The 20784-nt window shown below is 51.5% G+C and overlaps 1 protein-coding gene across 1 annotated transcript in view; it reads left to right on the forward strand.

Moving 5' to 3' along the window:
* Positions 1 to 3127: 3127 nt before the first annotated feature.
* TRAPPC10 (trafficking protein particle complex 10) overlaps positions 3128 to 20784 on the forward strand; it is a gene marked incomplete at its 5' end in the record, with an annotated part of 54388 nt that continues 36731 nt past the window's right edge. The window contains 5 exons of the mRNA XM_025040309.1: positions 3128 to 3276; positions 6519 to 6654; positions 13684 to 13880; positions 17813 to 18008; positions 19872 to 19983. Coding sequence (XP_024896077.1) covers positions 3128 to 3276; positions 6519 to 6654; positions 13684 to 13880; positions 17813 to 18008; positions 19872 to 19983 — 790 coding nt within the window. The remainder of the gene's footprint in view (positions 3277 to 6518; positions 6655 to 13683; positions 13881 to 17812; positions 18009 to 19871; positions 19984 to 20784) is intronic.

Below are 20784 nucleotides of genomic sequence, written 5' to 3' on the forward strand. Positions count from 1 at the left end.
GGATTCAGATTCAGGACTTTCGGGTTTTGATGAACTACTCTATGGGCCGTATTTTCTTTCTTCACTGTCGTGGACACTTGGGGATGGCAGAGTCAGAGCGAGGTTCTCCAGCGGGCTGTCTGCTGGTCCCCTGCGGGGCCGCTAGCACCTTCCCTTGTTGCTGTGCTTATTGTACGGGTACATTTCTTAATTACTTCAAAAAGGCAGTTTGCGTTGGTGGTTATCCTGGGTGATGGCGACTGCGTGTCCCCTTTACGCGGTCTCTGCGTACCAGCTCTTAACTCCGCCATCAGCAGCGCCAAAGGCCAGTGAGCACAGGTTTCACACTTTTTAAAGGAACTCTTTGTGGCATTTGGGTCTGTCCCGGCAGGAACGGACAGTCAAGTGCCTGTGGTTTTCAAGTTCCTTGTCACAGAGCCCCTCTCCGCGGTTATACTACGTATACATTTAATTTCATTCATCTTATATTTTCCTGATGTTTTTAGGGAAACCTTTTTAAAATTTAGTTTTATAATTACGTAGAAATATTTGCGTGCTTTCAAAATCAAATCTATCAAACAAGGCATGTTTAAAAGCAGTCTAGCATGTACCCCTGCCCTTCCCACCATCCCTTCCCTTAGCTAAGTCTCCGTCACGTAAAAACCGATTCGCACACACTGGGGTTCCCCTTCCTGGATAAGAGGTGGCCAGCCGCGCACACGTCTCCCACCCGCCTTTTCCCTCAGCGTTACCTGGAGCTCGCGCCAGTCCGGCATCCAGAGCTTTCTGTTCCTCTCCCAGCCCCGGAGGACCCGACAGCCGTGCGGGCCCGCAGTGCAGTCTAGACCCCGGCAGGCAGTCTGCGTGGTTTGTCAGCCTTGTCCTCGGTCTGCTGTTGTGGGGACAGATCCCCGCGGGATCGCGGGGGCTGAGGCCCGATTCCCCTGCACGGTGGTGCCCCTTCTGAGAGCTGCAGGGACCTCCCTAGGGAGGTGGTCGTCGAACCCGGACTTCAGGGAGGCGAAGGCGAACCTGGGGAGAGAGCAGTCCCGCACAAACCCGCAGGGCAGGCGGCCGGCGAGGCCTCTTCTGGAACTTGCAGATGCCACGCTGCGGACTGCCACAAGCATCCTGCGTGTATATTTTTTATTCTAAAGTATACAGACTGTTAAAGGCCGATTTTCCAGTGTTCTTATATTTAGATACATTTATCCAATCTTTCTTTTTCTGTTTAAACTCTTCGATGTTGAGTCTGGTCTGGTCTCTGAGTGCGAGAGAAGCTGACTTGTCCCTTGGTTATCAGTGTCTACTCAGGCCTCTTAACGCTCGGCACTTGTGCTAATTACCTTTCGTGTGGAAAAAGACTTTGGGACTTTCTGTCTTGCGACCAGTCTGTGTGTCGCTTGCAGTTCCTCTTCTGCAGACCGCCGCAGTATCCCACTTGACTAACGCTGATGTGATTTGTGCTCCCTGCCCACACCCCCCCCAGCTCGGTTGCACCCGCCGGGGCAGTGACTGTAGACGACACTGGGAGACGGAGGGAAGCGGAGCGGGAGTGAGAGAGCGTGTGCCACGGTGTGTGTGCCACAGCGTGCGCCACAGCGTGTATGCCACGGCGTGCGTGCCACAGCGTGCGCCACAGCGTGTGTGCCACGGCGTGCGTGCCACGGCGTGCGCCACAGTGTGCGCCACGGCGTGCGTGCCACGGCGTGCGCCACAGTGTGCGCCACGGCGTGCGTGCCACGGCGTGCGCCACGCCACGGCGTGCGTGCCACAGTGTGCGCCACAGTGTGTGCCACGGCGTGCGTGCCACAGTGTGCGCCACGGCGTGTGTGCCACGGCCTGTGTGCCACGGCGTGTGTGCCACAGGGTGTGTGTCACAGTGTGTGTGCCACAGGGTGTGTGTCACGGCGTGTGTGCCACAGGAAGCATCAGGAGGAGGGCTCGGTGGAACAGGTGTGCCGTGAAAGCCAGTGAGGACAGGCAGGACATACTGAGTTGTGATTTAAGATCACCCTCATTTTAGCAAGTCAAAATGTGACAAGTGACAGCCAAATGAAGGCGCTCCCTATCACACCGACGGAATTTCTTGTAAACTTGGCCTCTTGGTGCAAAGCTGGGTGGGGCTTCCTTGCTTCCTGCTCAGATCTGTGCCTTCCAGGACGGGCAGCGCAGCGTGTGCACGCAGAAACGGGGTCCGTTGCCTGGTCCATTTTAGGGGACAGACTAGCCCGGCTTTCTCCTTGCGGAGTCTGGAGAACGTCTGGACCTTTCGGGCTCTTCCTCCCGAGCCTCGGCCCCCGCCCCCAGCAGCGTGGAAGCCCGCCCTGTGCGGCCTCTCCGGGAGGTCTCCTTAGTCGTGAGTGTGCATTCAGTGTCAGTGTTTGCCCCATGAAAAAGCCACCAACTTGAAGCGTTAATTAATTTTTATTACCGCATTGACATTACACATACATTAACAGCAAGCTTGCTTTACGCGTCATTGAACAGGCTGAAACGACGTCCCAGTTTGTGACCTTGGACATTTTTATCATCCATTTGAAAGTCTTTTCTGCCAGAAGGTGGGAGAAATGACGTGTGGTCTGCGGGCAGGACCGGCGTTCCCGGGGTCACGGACGGCGCTCGCACACGCTTCAGACACGGCGTGGGCCGCTGGGTCCCAAGTGCAGCTTTCTTCGTCAACGGCCTGCTCCGTCCTCCGACTGCGCGTAACAGAGTCCAGTTGCAACTGGCATAAGGAACGAGAAAGCAGGGTTCCCATCATGAGAAAGCCGGGGCGCTGGCGGCCGGTGCCCAGGAGGTCTGGGCAGCACCGGACAGAGCGCACATGTCCCTCTCTGAAATCCGGGCGTTGTCCTTGTCCCCTGGGAGTGACCGCAGGGCCGGTGCTTTGCGGCGTGTGCGCGCACGGAGAGGGTCCTGCGGGTTTTGGCTCCTGGCATTCCGGTGCACACCGAGTTTATTTTGGTGACAAGTTCACGTGCATCTCTCCGGCTTTCCTTCTCTGCTGGAATTTTCTGGTGGTTCTCTCGAGGCTGATCACTCGTGGCGAGGGCCGGATTTTCTAGAGCCCGGTTATGTCAGCTGTGAGACAACCTCGTGATGTCATTGCACTGCGTATAAAACTGTCTGATCACCAGTTGAATAACTTCACAGCCTATTTAGCCCACATCTGCCTAAAAGCGTCGTAACCGGGTCTCTCTGTTCCGTTGCAGGTGCTGGAGATCAGAACCTGTTCACGTCTCTCTACCCCACGCTGTCCCAGCAGCTGCCCCGGGAGCCCATGGAGTGGAGAAGGTGCGGTGGGTGCGGCGGTGAGCAGCGCGGCCGTGCCAGGCCGGCCCGGGCCCTGGGGTGCTGCCCAGACACCGACGGGCGGCGCAGCCCCTGGGCCGCACTCAGGAACACGCCGACTTCCTCACGGGAAGCAACACGGTTCCTTTGAGTTGTAGGCCCGCTTTTCTGGGAACGGCTGCTCAGTCCTCGGGGCGCGCCAGAACGCCTTCAAGGCACAGGCATGGTGGCCACTCACTCCGACCCCACGACCCCACGACCCCAGGACCCCACGTTAGGTTACAGCGGAAGGCGGGGCCTTTCCACCCCAAGCGCCTTCCCGCGGGCTCTTAAGGACGAGAAAGCACGCGGGGAGACAGTTCAGAAAAGTTAGGGGAGCAATGAGAGAGGTCGCGTCAAGTACCCCCGCCACCCTGTTGTGCACATTCATCTAATGACTCGTTCAGAGGGAGCAATCGATTTTGAACTATCTTACTAGAAAACTTCCTTCTGGTAAGCTGTTGTTTTTAGAAAACGTTTGGATCTTGATTTGTTAATGGCTAATCTGATTTTAACCCAGGTAGATAAATTTCCTTTTATTCAAGTTCATGTAATTGCGATTCTTGCTGCGTTGTTCCTTTTCGGCCACGGGTTTGTACCCAGAACCATGAGGACTTAGTGTGGTTTTCTGGGGACAACTCACCCAGGTTCTCTATTCTCGTCTAATTTTTAAGCCCAGTTGTTGTTACAGGAATGTATTTAATTCCTACGGTTTAACATAGCGTGCAGAGCGTAGGAGAACTCTCTTACAGAAAAATTGCTTAGGCCTTTGAGGACACCCAGTGCTGTGAGCGAGAGAGAGTACTCAGTGAGTCAGGAGCTAGGCGCCTGAACAGCGGGGTCACCTGAAGTGGGTTTCAAATAAGTACACGTTGTTTACACAGTTGGAAAGATAAGAGTGTCCATGAAACAAGAAAGGGGTTATCAGGGGGAAAAAACCCTAAATAAGCTACGTAGATTACATATACTTAACATACGCATTCATCCCTTCACCTTCAAGCCCACGCAATGAGGGAAGGGACCAGGGAGGCAGATGCACAAGGACAGAGAAGGGGGACGCAGGCGCTGGCAGCAGAGATGTGTGGACACCTATTTGGTGGAAGCAGGGGAGGTGGAGGAGTTGGGAGAGAAAGCCAAGCCCTATATGTCTGTGGAGATGGCTCCCCAAGGAGCAGGCGAGTCCCCAACAGGTGACAGGGCCCTGGACCTTGGTAGGTGAGGGCAAGACCAGGCTGGGAAGGATGGTGGCAGAAGGCGTGAGCAGGGAACAGTGAGAAGCAGGCTATGTGTGTGAGAGAGAAAAATATACTTTGATAAAAATTTTAATTGATTAGTTCTTAGAGTTAAAAAACATCGAAGCAGAAACTTTGCTAGATGCAGCAAACAGCTGTGTAGCTGAAGAGCAAATGAGTGAGCTGGAAGTCTGAGCTTGGAAACGTGAGTTTACTGCTAAGAGCTGCCGACGAAGAACAGGGAGGAAAAGCTGAGACATGGAGGATAAATCCAGAAATTCTAGCGTCCCTCTAACTGGTGTTTCGGAGGCAGGAACAGAGAATGGCGGACAGGCAGTATTTGAAGAACCAGAAGAATCAAGACTTCTCCAGAAGTGAGTCGGACTGCAGGAGCCTGCCAGGCAAGCAGCGTGACAGCGAGGCGGGAAACGACGCATGCCCAGAAAACCGAGGAAAGAAAAACCAAATTTGTGATCTCTCACATTTAAAATGCAGCCCAAAATAGTACATTTAAGGAGAGTCTTCTTAAAGTACTGAGGGCAGATACCTTTGACCCTGGAACTCTCGTGCTAGACGGAGGACTGTCACGGCCTTCCGCCATGGGCCTGAACCAGACAGGTGCCGAGGGAGTCTGTTCCCCTCAGGCCGTGGGGGGCCAGCTGGGCTCAGGACTGCCGGGGGCCCCGATCTGTCACTCCTGGCTGCGCAGAGACACCTGCATTATTTTCTGCAGAGTGCCATTCCAATATTCTGGTTACCTCTTGCCACACGTGGAGGTGGTTGGGAAATAGCGCAGTAAATAACCGTTTAAGATGTACCTGATCAGACCCTTACCACCCTGTCTGAAATAATTAAAGGATACATCTCAACAAGAAGAAAAATGAACGTGGAATTCACAAGATGAAAGAAGCAACTGCCAGCAAACAAGTCATACAAATATTTTGCTAACATTACGGTATCCTTCTGAAATGAAAACTAAAATTCCAGACATTTGGAAGAAAGAAAAAAACATATTGTCTTTCTTGTCTAATTCGAAGAGGATGCACGTTTATTTTAGTCTTTGAAAGAAAATTTAAGTTTGTACATCTTAAAAATGTAACCGACAGCAGAATGGAAATAGATGGTTAAACTTTCAAACGTAAAAATGTAACCAACAGCAGAATGGAAATAGATGGTTAAACTTTCAAACCAGCTGAGAAAAAAGATGGAAAAAGAACTCGATTAATCTCATAAGGGACAGGAAAAAACAGCCTCAAATGGGGTGTAAATAAGTCAAGCCTTCGTGTGGTCGCGTCAGCACGGCTGGTGTCAACTCTTTAAATGTGGCCACCTGTGAGACGGAAAATAAAGGTGTGGGAAAAAGACACGTGGTGTCATTTATTTTTAGAAGTATAACAAAATTGCGTTCATATCCTTGGCTAGCCTTAGAGTAGACGTTTGTAGCTTGTGGGATGTCTGTATTTTCCTCTTGGGCTGAGCAGAAGGGCGTGGGGTGCCACAGTTTCGTTTGTGCTGTGCAGACTACACCCTGTTCTCTCCCCGGACAGCCCCCTTTCTGGATAACACAGAGTTTCATGGAAGAATCTGGGCGCTTCAAAACTTTCGTAGCTTCACACTGCGCTTTGCATGCCGGGGAAGCTTCTCTGTGGTGACTGACGGAACGGAATGGGTTAAACCCCGAGTGAGGTCCGCTTTTGTCAGACAGGGCCAGTAGCCCTGGTTACATACACTGTCACCATGCACGTATCGTTGAGTTAAAAAAGATTTTATGGAGAAGAAGCTTGGACGTGTAAATGTGAACCACGTTTAAAACAATCTATAGAATCTTTTTGGACAGACTGTTACAGTTGTTATTCAGGGTGAATATTTTCTCTGTATTTCTGAACTCAGGAATGATTAGATCATTGTTGTATTTTTCTTTTTCTGCTGAACATTGTTTAAGTTTTTCTCAGTGACTTTTCAAAACTGTTACAGGTCGTACGGCCGGGCTCCAAGGATGATTCACCTGGAGTCCAACTTCGTTCAGTTCAAGGAGGAACTGCTGGCCAAGGAGGGGAACAAGGCCCTGCTCACATTCCCCTTCCTCCATGTTTACTGGGCAGAATGCTGCGTGAGTACTCGTCCAGGGGACGGTCCGAGAGCGTGTCGCGGAACAGGGCTGGAATTCACGGGCCTAGGTTTGCTTAAGACAACTGTCATTTTTCAAGTTCACTTGAAAAAACCTTTTTCTTATTTTTCGCTTGTAGTTGACATTCAGTGTTATTTTACGTTAGTTCAAGTTTGATTTTTGCTCTTCATTTTGGTGTTTTTCTCTTTTCCGTGTTCCTCAGCCAAGTATATGGTTCTGTCGCGTATTTCCGCCCCGGGCCAGTGTGTCGCACCTGTGGCAATCACTCAACACAAGCTCACTTCCTGTGTTTCAGCTTCTTGTGGCCATCTCACTGTGCCCTCGTGGTCACTTGGTACTTTTAGTACTGGCTTTGTTTTCGTAACTTCATGTGTTCGCCGGCACAGCGGTTACTGGTCAGCCCTGTCCTTGCTGGTTTGTAGACTTTCTGCGGGCAGCGGCCGTGCCCTCCTTCTTCATGGTCAGTGTCTGTCGCAGGTGGCACTTGGCGACTGCCTGCGCCGCGAGCAGGCGTTTCTGCCCTCGGTGTTGTGGCCTGTGCTGGCAGTTTGCGTTTGTGTGTTCCTGAATCCAGAAGTAAACTTCCATTTTTGGCAGAATTCATCTGTCATGAGCTAAAATTTTGTGGGTCATTCTTCCTGTCTGTTCCTTCCTGTCTGTTTTGACTCTAATAAGACATATTTAGCAATATACAGAATACATAAATCATTGCCTATGGTGACGCTTTCCCCTGAGTCTGAGGAGGCAGAAGTAGTTTTCGTAATTTTAATGGGAGAGGACCCAAAGCCCACACCTGCTTTCCTCGGCCCTCACCCCGTGCACTTTTGGAGTGTGACAGCACCTGCGAGGTGTCTGTCAGGGAGCTCTTCGCCCAGGATTTTTATCGGGAGCCAGTCACATGGCACCTCTGCCCGGCACGGCCTCAAGTCCCAGAATCCAGAGGGGGAGCAGGTGCCAGCACAGCCATCGCGTCCGTGCAGACGGTTTAGGCCCCACGAAGCACTCTGGTCACACGGTGGTGGGAACCCTCCCAAAGTCCACGTTCCCAGAGCCAGCCTCGGGCCAGCCTCGGGGACAGCCTCGGGGACAGCGCGGGGACAGCTGCCCTGGTCCGGTGACTCTTCTCTCTGCTGCCCCCCAGTGGTAATGTCGGCTCATCGTCCTGTCTCCGTGCTGCAGCTCTTTTCCCCTCGCCGCCAGGAAGTCAGCCGCCCCGGGAGTCAGCTTCGTTGGCGCTGAGACCGGCGCCCGGCGGCGGCGGCTCTCCGGCCAGTCTGTACCCAGGTCGCAGACGCCTCGCTCTGCTCCGGGAGAGAGCCCGCCTGGGTTTTCGATTAATTTGGTGCTTCGTAGCCGGTCCGCTTTACTCGCGTGGTGTGACGCTCAGGTTGTCCCGGATGCGGCGAGTGAGGGTCGCTTAACACTGGCCCCTGCGCTTTTTGAGCGTTCTTACTTCCCAGCACAGCAGGGCGTTCCAGAAGCTTGTCCTTTGCTGCTCTTGTTCTGGAGTCAGCCGTCTCCTCCCAAGGCGCTGCTGCCTTGGCCACCACGGGCCACCACGGAGCCGCATGGTAGAGGGGGCCGCGGAAGGCTGTGTCAGCGGGCCGAGGCTCGGGACTGCCGCCCGTGGTCCTAGCTCGGCCCCAGGGCTGTTTCTGGCCTTTCCTCCTTTCGCGTCTGTGTCCGCCCTGACTCTTGACACCGTCCACACATCCGCCTACGCGCTCTGTCCTCCGGCACGCGTGAAACAGCTGCAGAATGGCCACACCCGGGCTCCAGCCCGGAGCGACCTTCGAAGAGTGCGGCGATCGTTTGCAGCTCACACTTTCCCAGACCGACGGCGCGCGCTCCTCTGCCCGGCCCGTCCGCCCTCCGCGCCGCGAGTGTGTGCAGCACGTACATCGCTCCCTCTTCTCAAGGGTTTCTATTAGGAACACGTCGCTGAACTTGATGAAGGGCTTTTCAGACTCCTTGGAGATAATCATGTGATTTTTTCCACTTAGATGGACTCATGCGTTGAGTTATGTTAGTGGGTTTCTTATTAGGAGCCATACTTGCATTCCTGGTATAAATCCCTCTTGGTCAAAGTCATTAATATAGTTTTGGTGTCTGTTCACTTTAGGATGTTTGCATCTATATTCAAAATATAGCGATTGCTCTATAACTTTTTGGGCGCCATCTTTATCAGGTTTAGGTATCAGTGTTGCACTTGATTTATAAAAAGAATTCGGAAATATTTTTTAAGTTTTCTATTTCTGAAATCGCTGGTCTCTTCGATTTGATGGAATCCTCTTGCGAAACCGTCTGGGCCTGGCACTTTCTGTGGGAGACTCCGTGATCGCTTTCTGTATCCCTTTCTTGGAAATTGGTCTGTTTTAGCCATTTGTCAATTTTGATAAACTGTTTTTCTTAGTTAAGTTTTAGATATACTTTCATTGGGATGTGTCGTCTTTTTTTGACTTTTAAAATGTGCTCTGTGTCAATAGGTATTTCCCTGTCATTGTTTTGTATGCTGCGTATTGGTATTTTCCCCTTTTCTTCTTTGATTAAATTAGCTAGTATGTTGATTCTTCCAGAGAATCAAGGTTTTAATTTATTAACCTGATATACTATTAATGCTTTCTGTTTAATTTCCAGTTTCATTTTTCTTATTTCTTTCATTTCTTATGATTTTCTTTATTCTTTTTGTAGTTCTTTTGAGTTGAGAATCCATTTAGTTTTATTTTTTTTTATTGCTATGGGTCTTTAAAGCTGTGAACTTAAATATATCCCAATGTTATATCATTATTTTTCAGAAATTCTCTGTTTTCTGTCTGTGTTGTTCATTTTACCCAACAGTATAACAGAAAGTTTTTACTTTCCAGAAAGGTTTAACATTTTTTAATTTTTAATTTTATTGCATTATGATCAGAGCATTGTTTTTAATATTTCTGCTTTATGAAACTTATTTTTTTCTCTGTGACCTAGTAAGTGATCAGTTTTTGTGAATGTTCCATGTGTGTTTGAGAATATCTCCTTTATTTTCAGATTATAACATTAAGTGTGTATTCGTAAGAGCTGTCTTACTGATGACGTCGAGGTGTTTGTGTTTGTGTTTTGTCCTCGTGAACTGTCTCTGACTGACGGTGGTGTGCTTAAGCCTTCTCTTACCGATGTGTTTCTTTCTCTTGCATCTTCTGTCGTTAGTTTTGTATAGTGGTCGACGAATCATTTAGTGCATAGATCTTTCTAAGTAGTATAATTTTTATGGAGTGAAAGACGTCATTTAAAAAAATGATTTCTGAGTAGTGTATCATGTTTCGGAAGACCTTGTCTAAGATAACTGATTTTCTCCTATATTTTCTTTTAATAAGTTTATAATTTGTGTTTTATGTTTTGACCTGTATAGCTTCAAGTAATTTTTTGAATGATAGGAGCTGTGAGGATTTGAGGCCTAATATTGGAGTCTAAAACAGTAGAAAATTGGCCTAACTTCATTTTATAATTGTCTGTCTTTTGCCTTTTTCTCACTTATTGAAGATGTCTCCTTTATTTTAAACCAACATCCTGTGTGCACAGTATTCTGGATACTTCGGTTCTGTTGATCACTGTCTATTCTGTGCCCAGATCAGACTTTTATCTTATCTTTTTTCAGACTTTTAATTATTACATATTTGTAATATGTATTGATGTCTGTTCTTTTAAAATATATCTCTTGGCTGGTATACATTTTCTTTTCCATATAAATTTTTGAATCAAATAGTTGTACAAATTTCATTTTCCAAAAATGGCTGGACCAGTATGGGCCATGTCACAGCTCTTCAGTACATGGCAGGGACACCCCTCCATTGAGAGGCTATGTCTGTGTTTCCTCCAGTTGAATCTGGGTGGACTTCTGGCAGGAAGGACACTGTGAGTTTTGAGACTAAGTCATAAAAGGTAATATATCTTCTGCCGGTCCTCTTGAGGTGCTCGCTCTGGTTCCCAGCCACCATTCTATGAGGAAGTCAGTGCCCCTCTGGGAAGGCCAACTGGGTGTGTGCAGCCCAGCAGGTCATGGCGGATAGGCTGGTGTGTCTGCCAGCAAGCACACAGGTGGTCACCGTCTCGCTCCAGCCTTCAAACCCCACAGCTGGCACCAGGGGGCGCAGGCGAGCTGTCCACCAAGTCTTGAGGCTGTAGATCTGTGAGCACCGCATCCTCCTGTGAAGCCAGCTGCCTTCATCTCCCAGGACCCCAGCTCAGTCCCCTGCATGCGAGGACTGTTGGGCTCTGCCTCATCCCCTCCGTGAGTCATCTGGGCCACTTGGGGGCTCACCACACTCGCTTCTTCTCTTGGGGGTTCTCTGTCCTTCATTGCTTGATGTCCAAGGTCTTGAAAACCCTTGATTCATGTTTTTTTTTCTGTGGGGTGGGGAGCGGGGAGATTGTTTCAGGTGATTGTGTCAGTGTGGTCCCTGTCCCTTCATCTTGGAAGTGGTAGCCCCATGCAATGGCTGATAGCAGTATACACATCACTTTCTAGATTTTGGGGTGGAATCCATTACTGTCATTATTTCAATGCTCAGATTGTCCCAGGTTTGGCTTCTGTGATCTTTCGGGATATCCTCATTCTCTGAGCACCCGCTCATACAGGGTTTTCCAGGGTCATCCTGTCCTTCCCCTGCCGCAGCCCTGGGGTCAGCCGTTTGTCCCAGGAGCCCTGGTTCTTTTAGTGGGAAACGGTATTTCAGAACAGATCTGGAGCCAGCTGCGCTCTGTGCTGTTGAGCTGTCAGTGGACCCAGCTGGAGAACGTGTGTGTGTGTGTTTCCATGTGTCTGTGCTTGCACACACACGTGTACGCACATGAGCCAGCCCCAGCCGCACACCACAGGGTGAGTCTGTGTCCCCTTCTGTATTTGGAGCTCCCGTCTCTGGCTCGAGACGCCAGGCACTCATCATTCTCCTTATGTTGGCATGGGATACTCGCTGTCAGTGAGCACTGTCCTGACTCTGCACCCCGCTCCCTGCAGCGGGCCAGACGCTCTATGCTGGACCACCCCCCTCCTCCCTTTCCTTAACCCACAGCACCCTGGGCAAGGTCTCCCCCATAGGGTGGGCCCCTGCAGGCCGCAGACACCCCATGCCGGCCCCATCCTTCAGCATCTCACTTGGGGTCCCACATTTTGCACGTGATGCCCTCTTTACCCTGTTTAGTGTTGCCCGGGCAGAGCTGCTCCGCACTCCGGCGCCCTCCCGGCCCCAGCCCTCCGCGCTAACGGGTCTTCCTCTGTTGGCTTTGTTTTCCTGAGAGATCCTCAACTCACCGGCTCACCTGGGCTCCCTTCTGAAGAGTCACTTAATCTACTTAGTGCTGTCCCTTGTCTGCTCACTATCGCACGGAGTGGGCTAGACCATTACCCCTGAGTCCCCCAGAGCTTTGGGGAACCCTGCTGCCTGCTGCTTGGAGACTCTCTTGCCCAAGCAGAGCAGGGCGGCTCAGACGGGGTACAGCAGCCCTCCCCCAGTGCAGGAAGCCGGGTGGGGGTGGGGCCGGCGGTTGGCGAAGGGTGCCTGGGACCAGGCCCTGTGCTTCTCGGTTCCTCGCTGCTCCTTGGCCAGGTGGGGCCTTGTGGTTTGCGTCTGCCCTTCGGATGAGGTGGTTGGGGTCTATGGCGGCTGGCCCTGGCCTTTGGTTGCGTCTTCTGGGCGGGATGATGCATTTGGGCCTCAGAGATCTGGCAGAAGCCCGCGATGTGAAGTCTGAACTGTGAGTCCAGCGCCGCCATGCTGCGGGGAGTGCGCGGTACCCGAGGCCAGTCATTCTCAAGAAATCGACTTCTGCAGGGTGGTTTTCCTCTTAACTTTTAAGCCGAAAGTCTTGCTTCTAGTTTGAACCGAGGACATAGCAGCTTTTAAAGTTAGGCTAAAGATGATAAGTACTGCTTTTTGGAACTTTTCACTTACTCATTAAACCAAAAGAGGGACTGGATACAGAACTTGAGATTTAACACATTTGTGGATCAATCATTTCTCATATGTCTGCGTGAGTGTCATTCGAGAGACGAAAAAATCTAGAGAAGATACGGGCGGGATAATAAGGAATCGAGCAGTAAAAGAGGCGAAGGTGGGTGTTTCAGCTGTGGCTGTTAATGGTAGTTTCCAAAGGTTTTTAAAAGCCTCGTTTTAAGAGGAATTCAGCATGTTGGTTTTAGATTTTCGCTCTGCGTCTTCTGGACGCAGAGTCGACGCACGGACTGAAGGGCAGTTATAAATGGTAACAAACAGCAAGGAGAATCCCCGTCCCCCTGCTCGTCTCCGACGGAGAACGGGCCGGGCACAGCGGGTGGTGTGCGGGCCGGTGCCCTCCGGCCCGCCGGCATTTGGAGCGCTGAGGCCGAAGCAGCTCCTGTCAATCCGTGGGAATCAGAATAGCTTTCAAGAAGGCCCAGGTGGCCCTCGTTCCTTGCGTTTGCATCTGAAGTTTCTTTGCCCCTGCTGTGGTCCGTGAGTGGCATCGAGGTGGCAGTGGCCCTGGAGGCTCACTGCGCCGAGGGCCCGCGGAGGATGCTGCTGGGAGGCTGGCCTGGGCTTCGTGTGTGTCGCCTGGGCCCTGCGACGACAGCCAGCCTGTGGTGGAGGGGCCACTCGCCTCCGCCATCAGAGCAGGGCACATGGCGATGGGATGGATGGCTGCAGTGCTTGGGCACAGGGCCTTCGGCCATGCCGACCTGGGTTTAAAGTCCCAACTTCCCTAGCGACCGCGTTGCTGTCGGCAGATTCCTGCGCTCTGTGACTCAGTCTCTTCCTCTGTGACATCGAAAGATCGTCCCTCGGTGTCCTCAGTGTTTGGGGAGAACGTGTGCCACGGCCAGGGCACTGAGCCTGCCCAGAGCGTTGCAGACGTGGCTCGGAGCTAGACGTCTCCTGGAGCGTCCCCACCCCGAGCTGTGGAACCCTGTGGCCGCCACATTCCGTTACTAGATACATTTTGCCGTGTAAATGGGAGGGATTGGCTAACTTCTGTTCACAGTGACGTCTTTCTCTTTAGGATACCGAAGTGTACAAAGCGACAGTAAAGGACGACCTCACCAAGTGGCAGAACGCTCTGAAAGCCCACAGCTCTGCGGACTGGTTAATAGTGTTAGTTGAAAATGACGCCAAGAAAAAAAACAAAACCAATATCCTTCCCCGAACTTCTATCGTGGACAAGATAAGAAATGATTTCTGCAACAAGCAGAGTGACAGGTAAGTGCACCTTTAATTTTAGCTCACCGGGCTGGTCTCTGGGTGGTCCAGACTGCTGGCTGCCGGGCAGTGACGTCCGCTGGGTGCGCCACTGCGGTGAGCCCGGCCCTCGAGCACGTGAAGATGGAGCCGTCGAGAGGACCAGGTCCCTCCTCGTGGAGTTCCTGGTCCGGCAACCAAAACCTGTGCACAGTGACCCCCAGTGTCCTGCCTGGGAGGAGAGGTCCTGTGGCCCAGTGACCGAGGGAGGGGCCGCAGTGGGTCCCCTTTCTGAAGACTGGCACTGGGCCTTGGCGTAGGGAGGGCTTTGAGGAGTCTCATAGTCCCCATGGGCAGCATGATTCCTTAAAGGTTTTTGTCTTTGGGACCCCGTGTTTTGTTTACCTCTACACCTAGTAAGAGATCCTAGGAGCGACGTAAGATGCTGCCTTGAGCTCCCTCAGGCACAGTAAGGGGCCACCGGGGCGCTGGCCGGGGCGCTGGCCTCCACGCTGCTCGGGCCGAGTGCCCCCTCACACTCTCTGCCCGGCCCGCGCGCTCTCCCGGGGTGCACACGTCCCCCATCGTCAGCGGTGCCCCGGCCAGCACGTCCCAATGCCATGGGATTCCAGTCCGTGTCACGCAGTTCAACACGTTAACTCTCTCAGGTCCTGCAGTGGGGAGCTTGGTCCACGTTCTGGTATGGCGGGGTCTAGTGGCAGAGGCGGGCGCTGCTCACACCCAGGTCATCTCACCCGTGGTCGCCAGGATGGCATGTGCTCAGGCAGAGGCCCCAGAGTGCGGCAGGAGCCCGGAGTAGTAGGAGCGCTGGCTCGCTCTGGGGTGAAGGAGCCCCCCTGAGAACGCAGCACAGGGCGGGGCTGAGGGAGCCGAGGGAAGGGACCCTGGGGCTGTGGCCGGGAGTGCCAGCCAGACTGCCCTGGCCAACTGACTCTGCCACTCGTCCTGTGTCAGGGCCACCAGGAGCTACATGTGGCTTCCTTTCTAGTAATGTTCAAAATGTTTCTTTATTTATAGTTTGAATAAAATATTAGGTTGTTGAGCATATGGTTTATCTTAGAGAAATTTCGTGGAATCTGGACTTGTGGGAGTTTTTGTTTAAGGTCTGTTGTTCATAAATTATCCCGAAGGAATCGGCTTAGCATCCTGACAAGGTGCTCTGTGACGAGCGCCCGCTTCCCTCTGCCGTCGGGCACTCGGCGATTCTGTTCTCAGAAGGCAGAGCAGGTCGCTGCCACGGCCCGGAGCGTGGCGGGCCGGAGGGCCCGGGGACCAGGAGCGGTGAAAGGCACGCCCAGATGGCCCTGGAGAACGAAGGAATCGTGTGTTTGGGATTTTATTAGGTGAATAAGTTGGTATTAATGGAGTGTGTTAGTCGGAACTTGAGGAAAGTTAGAGTTATATAGTAATTTTCAAAGTGCCTATTGATTACTTTTAACTTACGTTATATTTTTTATCTAATTGCCAGAAGTGTGTTTCTGGTGAGCCCCTTTAAAAGTAAGTTGCTTTTAACGACTATTCTTTACATGTAGAACTTAACTTACTGAAATTTTTAACATTTTATCTTCACTATTTAAACATGCCTTCTAACGTTTTGATTTTCATTCCTTTGCAAAGTCACCTTGGACAAATGTTTATTTTTTAATGTAAAAAGCTGGTTCAGATTTTTATAAATTTGAATTTAGTAACATCTGTGTTGACAATTGTTTTATTTGACAGTATAATTTCTGCTTTTCGAAATATTGGAACACTTTGTCCTGAAGTGGCTTATTGTATTTTTAATCTTGTATTTAATTCTTGACTAGAAATATTTACGTGTTCATTATAGACTTATTAGTAAAAGGTAATGAGCAAAAAGAAAATAGATATTCTTAGTATTTGGTTTGTTTTTCAGACTTTTTCTCTTTTGCATACATTCGTGTGTGCCCGCAAAATACTACGCGTAATGTCTCGTACTTGCTTTTTTCACTAAATACATTGTAACTTTTCCTTTTAATGATAAATATATTTCTGCACCGTTACTATTACAATATTCCATCATGTTCATATACTATAAATTACCCATACGGCCCTCGGCTGGGCGCACAAGTCATTGCTTGCTGATTGTCGTAAGCAGCACTCTAGCTCTGACGCTGTGTACATCCTTATTATGTCCTTGGGATGAATCTCTCAAAGGAAAGTTGCTCCGTAGAGGTTTTGTGCATTTTTTAGGCTTTGGGCAAGTATGGCGAAGTCAGAGCGTCGCCTTGTTAGTCGTCTGTGCCTGCAGCAGTCCCCCTGACTGGCGGAGCTCCCAGGGCTGGGTCCGCTGCACTTCTGTGAGTGGCGGACTGGACGCCGAGGACGCTGCTCCTCCAGCTCGGCCCTGACCTGAGGAGCCGCTTCGGCTCCCCCCACCTGAGTTAGCTGTCGAGACCCAGTGTGCATATCTGAAGCATCGTGCTTTTTATTATAAAAGATCTAGAAGCAGTGAGAGTTGAAGGGCGTAGCAAGGCTTAGAGAACGTAACGAGTCCGTCATCGCTGAGAGCCAGGTGCCTGGGGAGGTGCTGTTGCGAGGCTGGTGTTTGGGGCAGTTCCCGTCCCATCCACCCCTGGGGGCGCATCTCGTCTGTGTCTCCTTCTGTGTGGTCGGGAACAGTGCTGGTGATGACACCCCTGAGAGGCCTTGTGGATAAAACGGCTGAGCTGGTGGCTTCTGGCAGTTCAGTAGTGAATGAGCACATAGTACCCCTTGGGGACCTTGGGAGTCAGCTGGCTGGACCCCTCTGTCCTTCAGGGGAAGAAACAGTTCCCAGAGGGTCGGAGTGACAGCACTTGAAGCCAGCCCCCGGCTTTTCAGTGTTCTTCTTCATGCTGGTGTCTCACCTGTGGACCCTTGAGACTGGGCTGAGTCTCCAGAGTGAGCTCTTCCTCCGAGGGGATGAGGGCCACAGAGAAATGAAGCTTAAAGTCTGCTCATTTCGCTTGTTGTGAGTAATTCAGGTAAAATATTAACTGAGGAGCGATGGTGAAGCTTACATCAGGATTCGAGCATTATTTCTGAGTTCAGATTTTTGCATCTTCCTAAATTATTTTCAAGGATAAAGAGAGTTGCCCTGTCCAGCCTGTGGGACACGTTGCCGTCCCCAGGTCCTCTGGGGACTCCTGCAGGGTTTTTACAGCCCGGGTACAGTCATTTTGTGGTGAGACTTTATCGTCCCTACGTGTTAAGCCACGTTCTTCTAAGCCTTGTTTATTATTTATACCCCTGTCCTCAGCCACGCTCGGGGCGGGGGTTCACAGTCTAGAGGGAGAGACAGACCCACAAAGAGGACGCGTTAACAATGGCACTTCCTGGGGACCAGTGTCGTCCCAGCAGCTGAGAGTGCGGGGCAGCTGGGTGGGGCTTCAGTGAGCTGCGTTTGGAAGGGCGAATAGGAGTACGCGCGGTGACAGGAGGGGACAGCACAAGGAGCTCCGTGGGCTCGAAGCGGGAGCGGGACAGCGGAGGCGGGGCAGCTAGATGCACCGAGGTGTGGCATCCTCACGCTCCCTGCCAAGGAATCTTAATTTATTATGTCCAGCAGCCAAAAGGGGTTTTCGAGGGGGACAGGGGAAAAGAGATTTGGGAACCGACTGTGACACGATCGCTTTTTTTTGCAGAGAATGTGGAGGCAGAGTCTTAAGACCCATCTTAACTCCCTCTCCTTTCCAGTTCTTTCCACAGCAGCTCTTTGGAGTAGCACTTTCTGCCCACGTGGCATGGAGCCTTCTCCTAATCTGGATTCTCAGCGCTCGCCTCGTGATTTTCACCAGTGGAAGGAGGGAGGGAGGGAGGATGGAAGGACGGGGCGGGGGTCAGCACGCACTGTGGGAAGGCGCGGCCGCGGGGCGGAGCCGCGCGCCTCGGAGAGCATGTTCCAGGTAGTCCGCTCACTCGTGTCTCCGCAGGTGTGTCGTGCTCTCCGACCCCCTGAAGGACTCTTCTCGAACTCAGGAGTCCTGGAACGCCTTCCTGACCAAACTCAGGACGTTGCTGCTCATGTCTTTTACCAAGAACCTGGGCAAGTTCGAGGACGACATGAGGACCCTGAGGGAGAAGAGGACGGAGCCCGGCTGGAGCTTCTGCGAGTATTTCATGGTCCAGGTACCTGCTGCTGCGGCCCGGCCCGGCCCGGCCCGGCCCGCCCTGCCCTCGCGCCGCTGCTTTCTGAGTCAGGGGGAGCTCTGCTGCTCATTCTCGTTGGCTGTTTCGAGACCAGTGTAGTAGCTGACAGACATTTCCATCTCCCGGCCCGTTGTGGGTGGTGGGGGGGACCAGAGATGATCTCCCTGGTGACTGACATTGCTCCCTGCTGCTTCAGGGCCGGCAGCTGGCCTTGTCCTCAGAGTATCCCTGGGACCATCAGTGTCTCGGGCCTCTTGGGGCGTCCGCCCTGGACGCGCCGTGGGCAGGGGAGTCCTGCAGTGGTGGCAGTCCCGATGGGAAAGGTGCCACCCGCCTGGCCCCACTGTGACTTCCTAGGGCGTCTCCTCCTCTTGTTCACAGTCCGGGTTTCCGTAAGAGACAGTCCTTAAGCTGGTTTCTCTGTTACAGCTTACACGATGGCTACATGTTTCAATTGTCATCTATAACAGCTCTTTTTCCGTTTTAAGAAGAAAAGTTTTAAGTGAACAAAGGGACGTGCGGTAGTACAGGTTAGGGGAGTGGGGACCTTCCTGGCACGCAGAGTGACAAGAATGTTGCTCTCAGGATTCTTTGTCCTTAGTCACCATATTTTGACCGAAAAAGCATAATTTTCACACTTAAATATCACGTGTGTATTAACTACCGAAGAAATAATGCACTTGGAACCAATAAAAGACCAGTTCCAATGAGAAAGTGCGACGTTTATCTCATCCTGATGCTTGCTTTGTATGCGCTGCATCGGATGATTGGCACACGTAAGGGGGTTTCGTGTGCGGTTGGCCTACAGAGCTTTCACGTTGCCTGTCTCTTCACCCCTCAGGCTTGTCAAACCTAGTTTCTAAGAGTTACGAGCAAGGGGGAGGGGCGTCTAAACCCAGCGGCATTGGATTGGAATCTGAGATGTCAGTGTGAGCCCATGGTTTGGTGGGCGGGTGGACGGATGGATGGATGGATGGACGGACGGACGGACGGATGGATGGATAGGTCGATTTGGAAATACGGGTGTATATGTGCGTCCTGAGGCTTAGTACACACCGCATACTTACATTTTGGATGGATAGGTCGATTCAGAAATATGGATGTATACGTGCATCCTGAGGCTTAGTACACACCGCATACTTACATTTTCTAGCTCTGTCCTCTGACAGCCTAGAAAATGTGATACCTCAGTACCAGTGAGTACACCTACTGCCAGGATCTTGGTTTCTAAACTCCATTGTCCACTAAAAGGTGCCGGAGCTCCTTGCAGATTGGCTGGTTCCAGGCCTGGGCAGGGAAGATACCAGAGGGACCCAGAATATCTCGTAGAACCAGCAAGTGAGGAAGCGCACAGAAAGGATGGGGGCCCGCCTAGAGGGGTCTCCCCGGGGCCCAAGCTGGGACAGCTCGTGCGACAAAGTGGATAGTGACAGACCGATTTTAACCCGTGGAATAAAGTTAATAGATGTGAATGTACGTAGGTCTGAATAAGTAGCCGGCTGAATGAGTGAGCGGGGACGGGGCCAGCTCCTCCACCTGGAAGAGTTCCAGTTAAAGGCGTGAGTCTGAGGTGGCAAGGGGAATACCGAGGACCGAGGGTGACTGGTGTCCCGTTGCCGCTGCCAGGTCGCGGGGGCTCCAGAACTACTCTGGGTCTTCTCCTGTCCACTCCCCTCCCTGCGCCTGCGGAAATGTTGACGTGTCATCAAACTGGTTTTTACTCAGCACAGCATACGCGTTATTCACAGTGCTTCTTGCTTTTCTCCGCTGTAATCTTTAATAGCGCTGTTTCAAAATGCTGATATGTGTTTTTGCTTTTTTTAAACTCTGTCGGGCGAGCAGGAGGAGCTTGCCTTCGTTTTCGAGATGCTGCAGCAGTTCGAAGACGCGCTGGTGCAGTATGACGAGCTGGACGCCCTGTTTTCTCAGTACGTTGTCAACTTTGGTGCTGGCGGTGAGTAGCGACGTTTGAGAAGCAGACCCTTCTGTCAGCGCCGTTCCTCCTTCCCCATAGTCCGAGGATGCCAGTTAGTCAGCACGCGATGATATCATCTTTCATTATTGCTTTTCTATAAATTACGTAGGATGGATTTTCATGGTTCCAGTGGGGAGCGAAATGAGAATTGAGAATTAGTCACTTTCGCTTTCAGAGAAGTCCTGAGCAATGAAAGCATTTAAGAAGTCGTGTTCTAGCTATTGTCATTTTCACAACTTAGTGCTGGCCAGTGACACTTGAGTCTGTGCCTCCCGGCTAGCGTGCGAGCCGGAGCCCTCATTCCATCGTGCGGTCGTCTTCACAGTGTTTGAGTGTTCATTGCAGCGAGTTTTATATGACACAGTTTTATATAATGGGTGTTGATGAACTTTAAACTTTCCGATAATTAAGTTCTTTTAAAAGTACAAAATTGGCCCAGTGAAACCATGTGCAAGGAGAAAGGTTATAATTGTCCCCACTGTTTCGTGGTTGATATTTATTTGGATGGAAATGGCATCGTATTACATAGACATTTGTAGCTTGTCCTTCCTCTTAACGGCCCATCGCAGGCATCCAGGTTAACGGACGAGGTTCTGTTATGTTTGTTCGTGGCCGCGTAGCTTCCCAGTGTGGATTCGTGAGTTTGTTCAGGGGTCCCCTGATGTTGGACGTTTGGGTTCTTTCTGCTCTCGCCCCCACACGTAGGGCTGTCATAGACATCTTTGTTGGGTGTTCTTTTTGAGAGAACCCTTGTCATGATGACCGAAGGAAGGAGTGGTC

Source organism: Pteropus alecto, unplaced genomic scaffold, assembly GCF_000325575.1.
Source record: "Pteropus alecto unplaced genomic scaffold, ASM32557v1 scaffold339, whole genome shotgun sequence".
NCBI classification, from domain to species: Eukaryota; Metazoa; Chordata; class Mammalia; order Chiroptera; family Pteropodidae; genus Pteropus; species Pteropus alecto.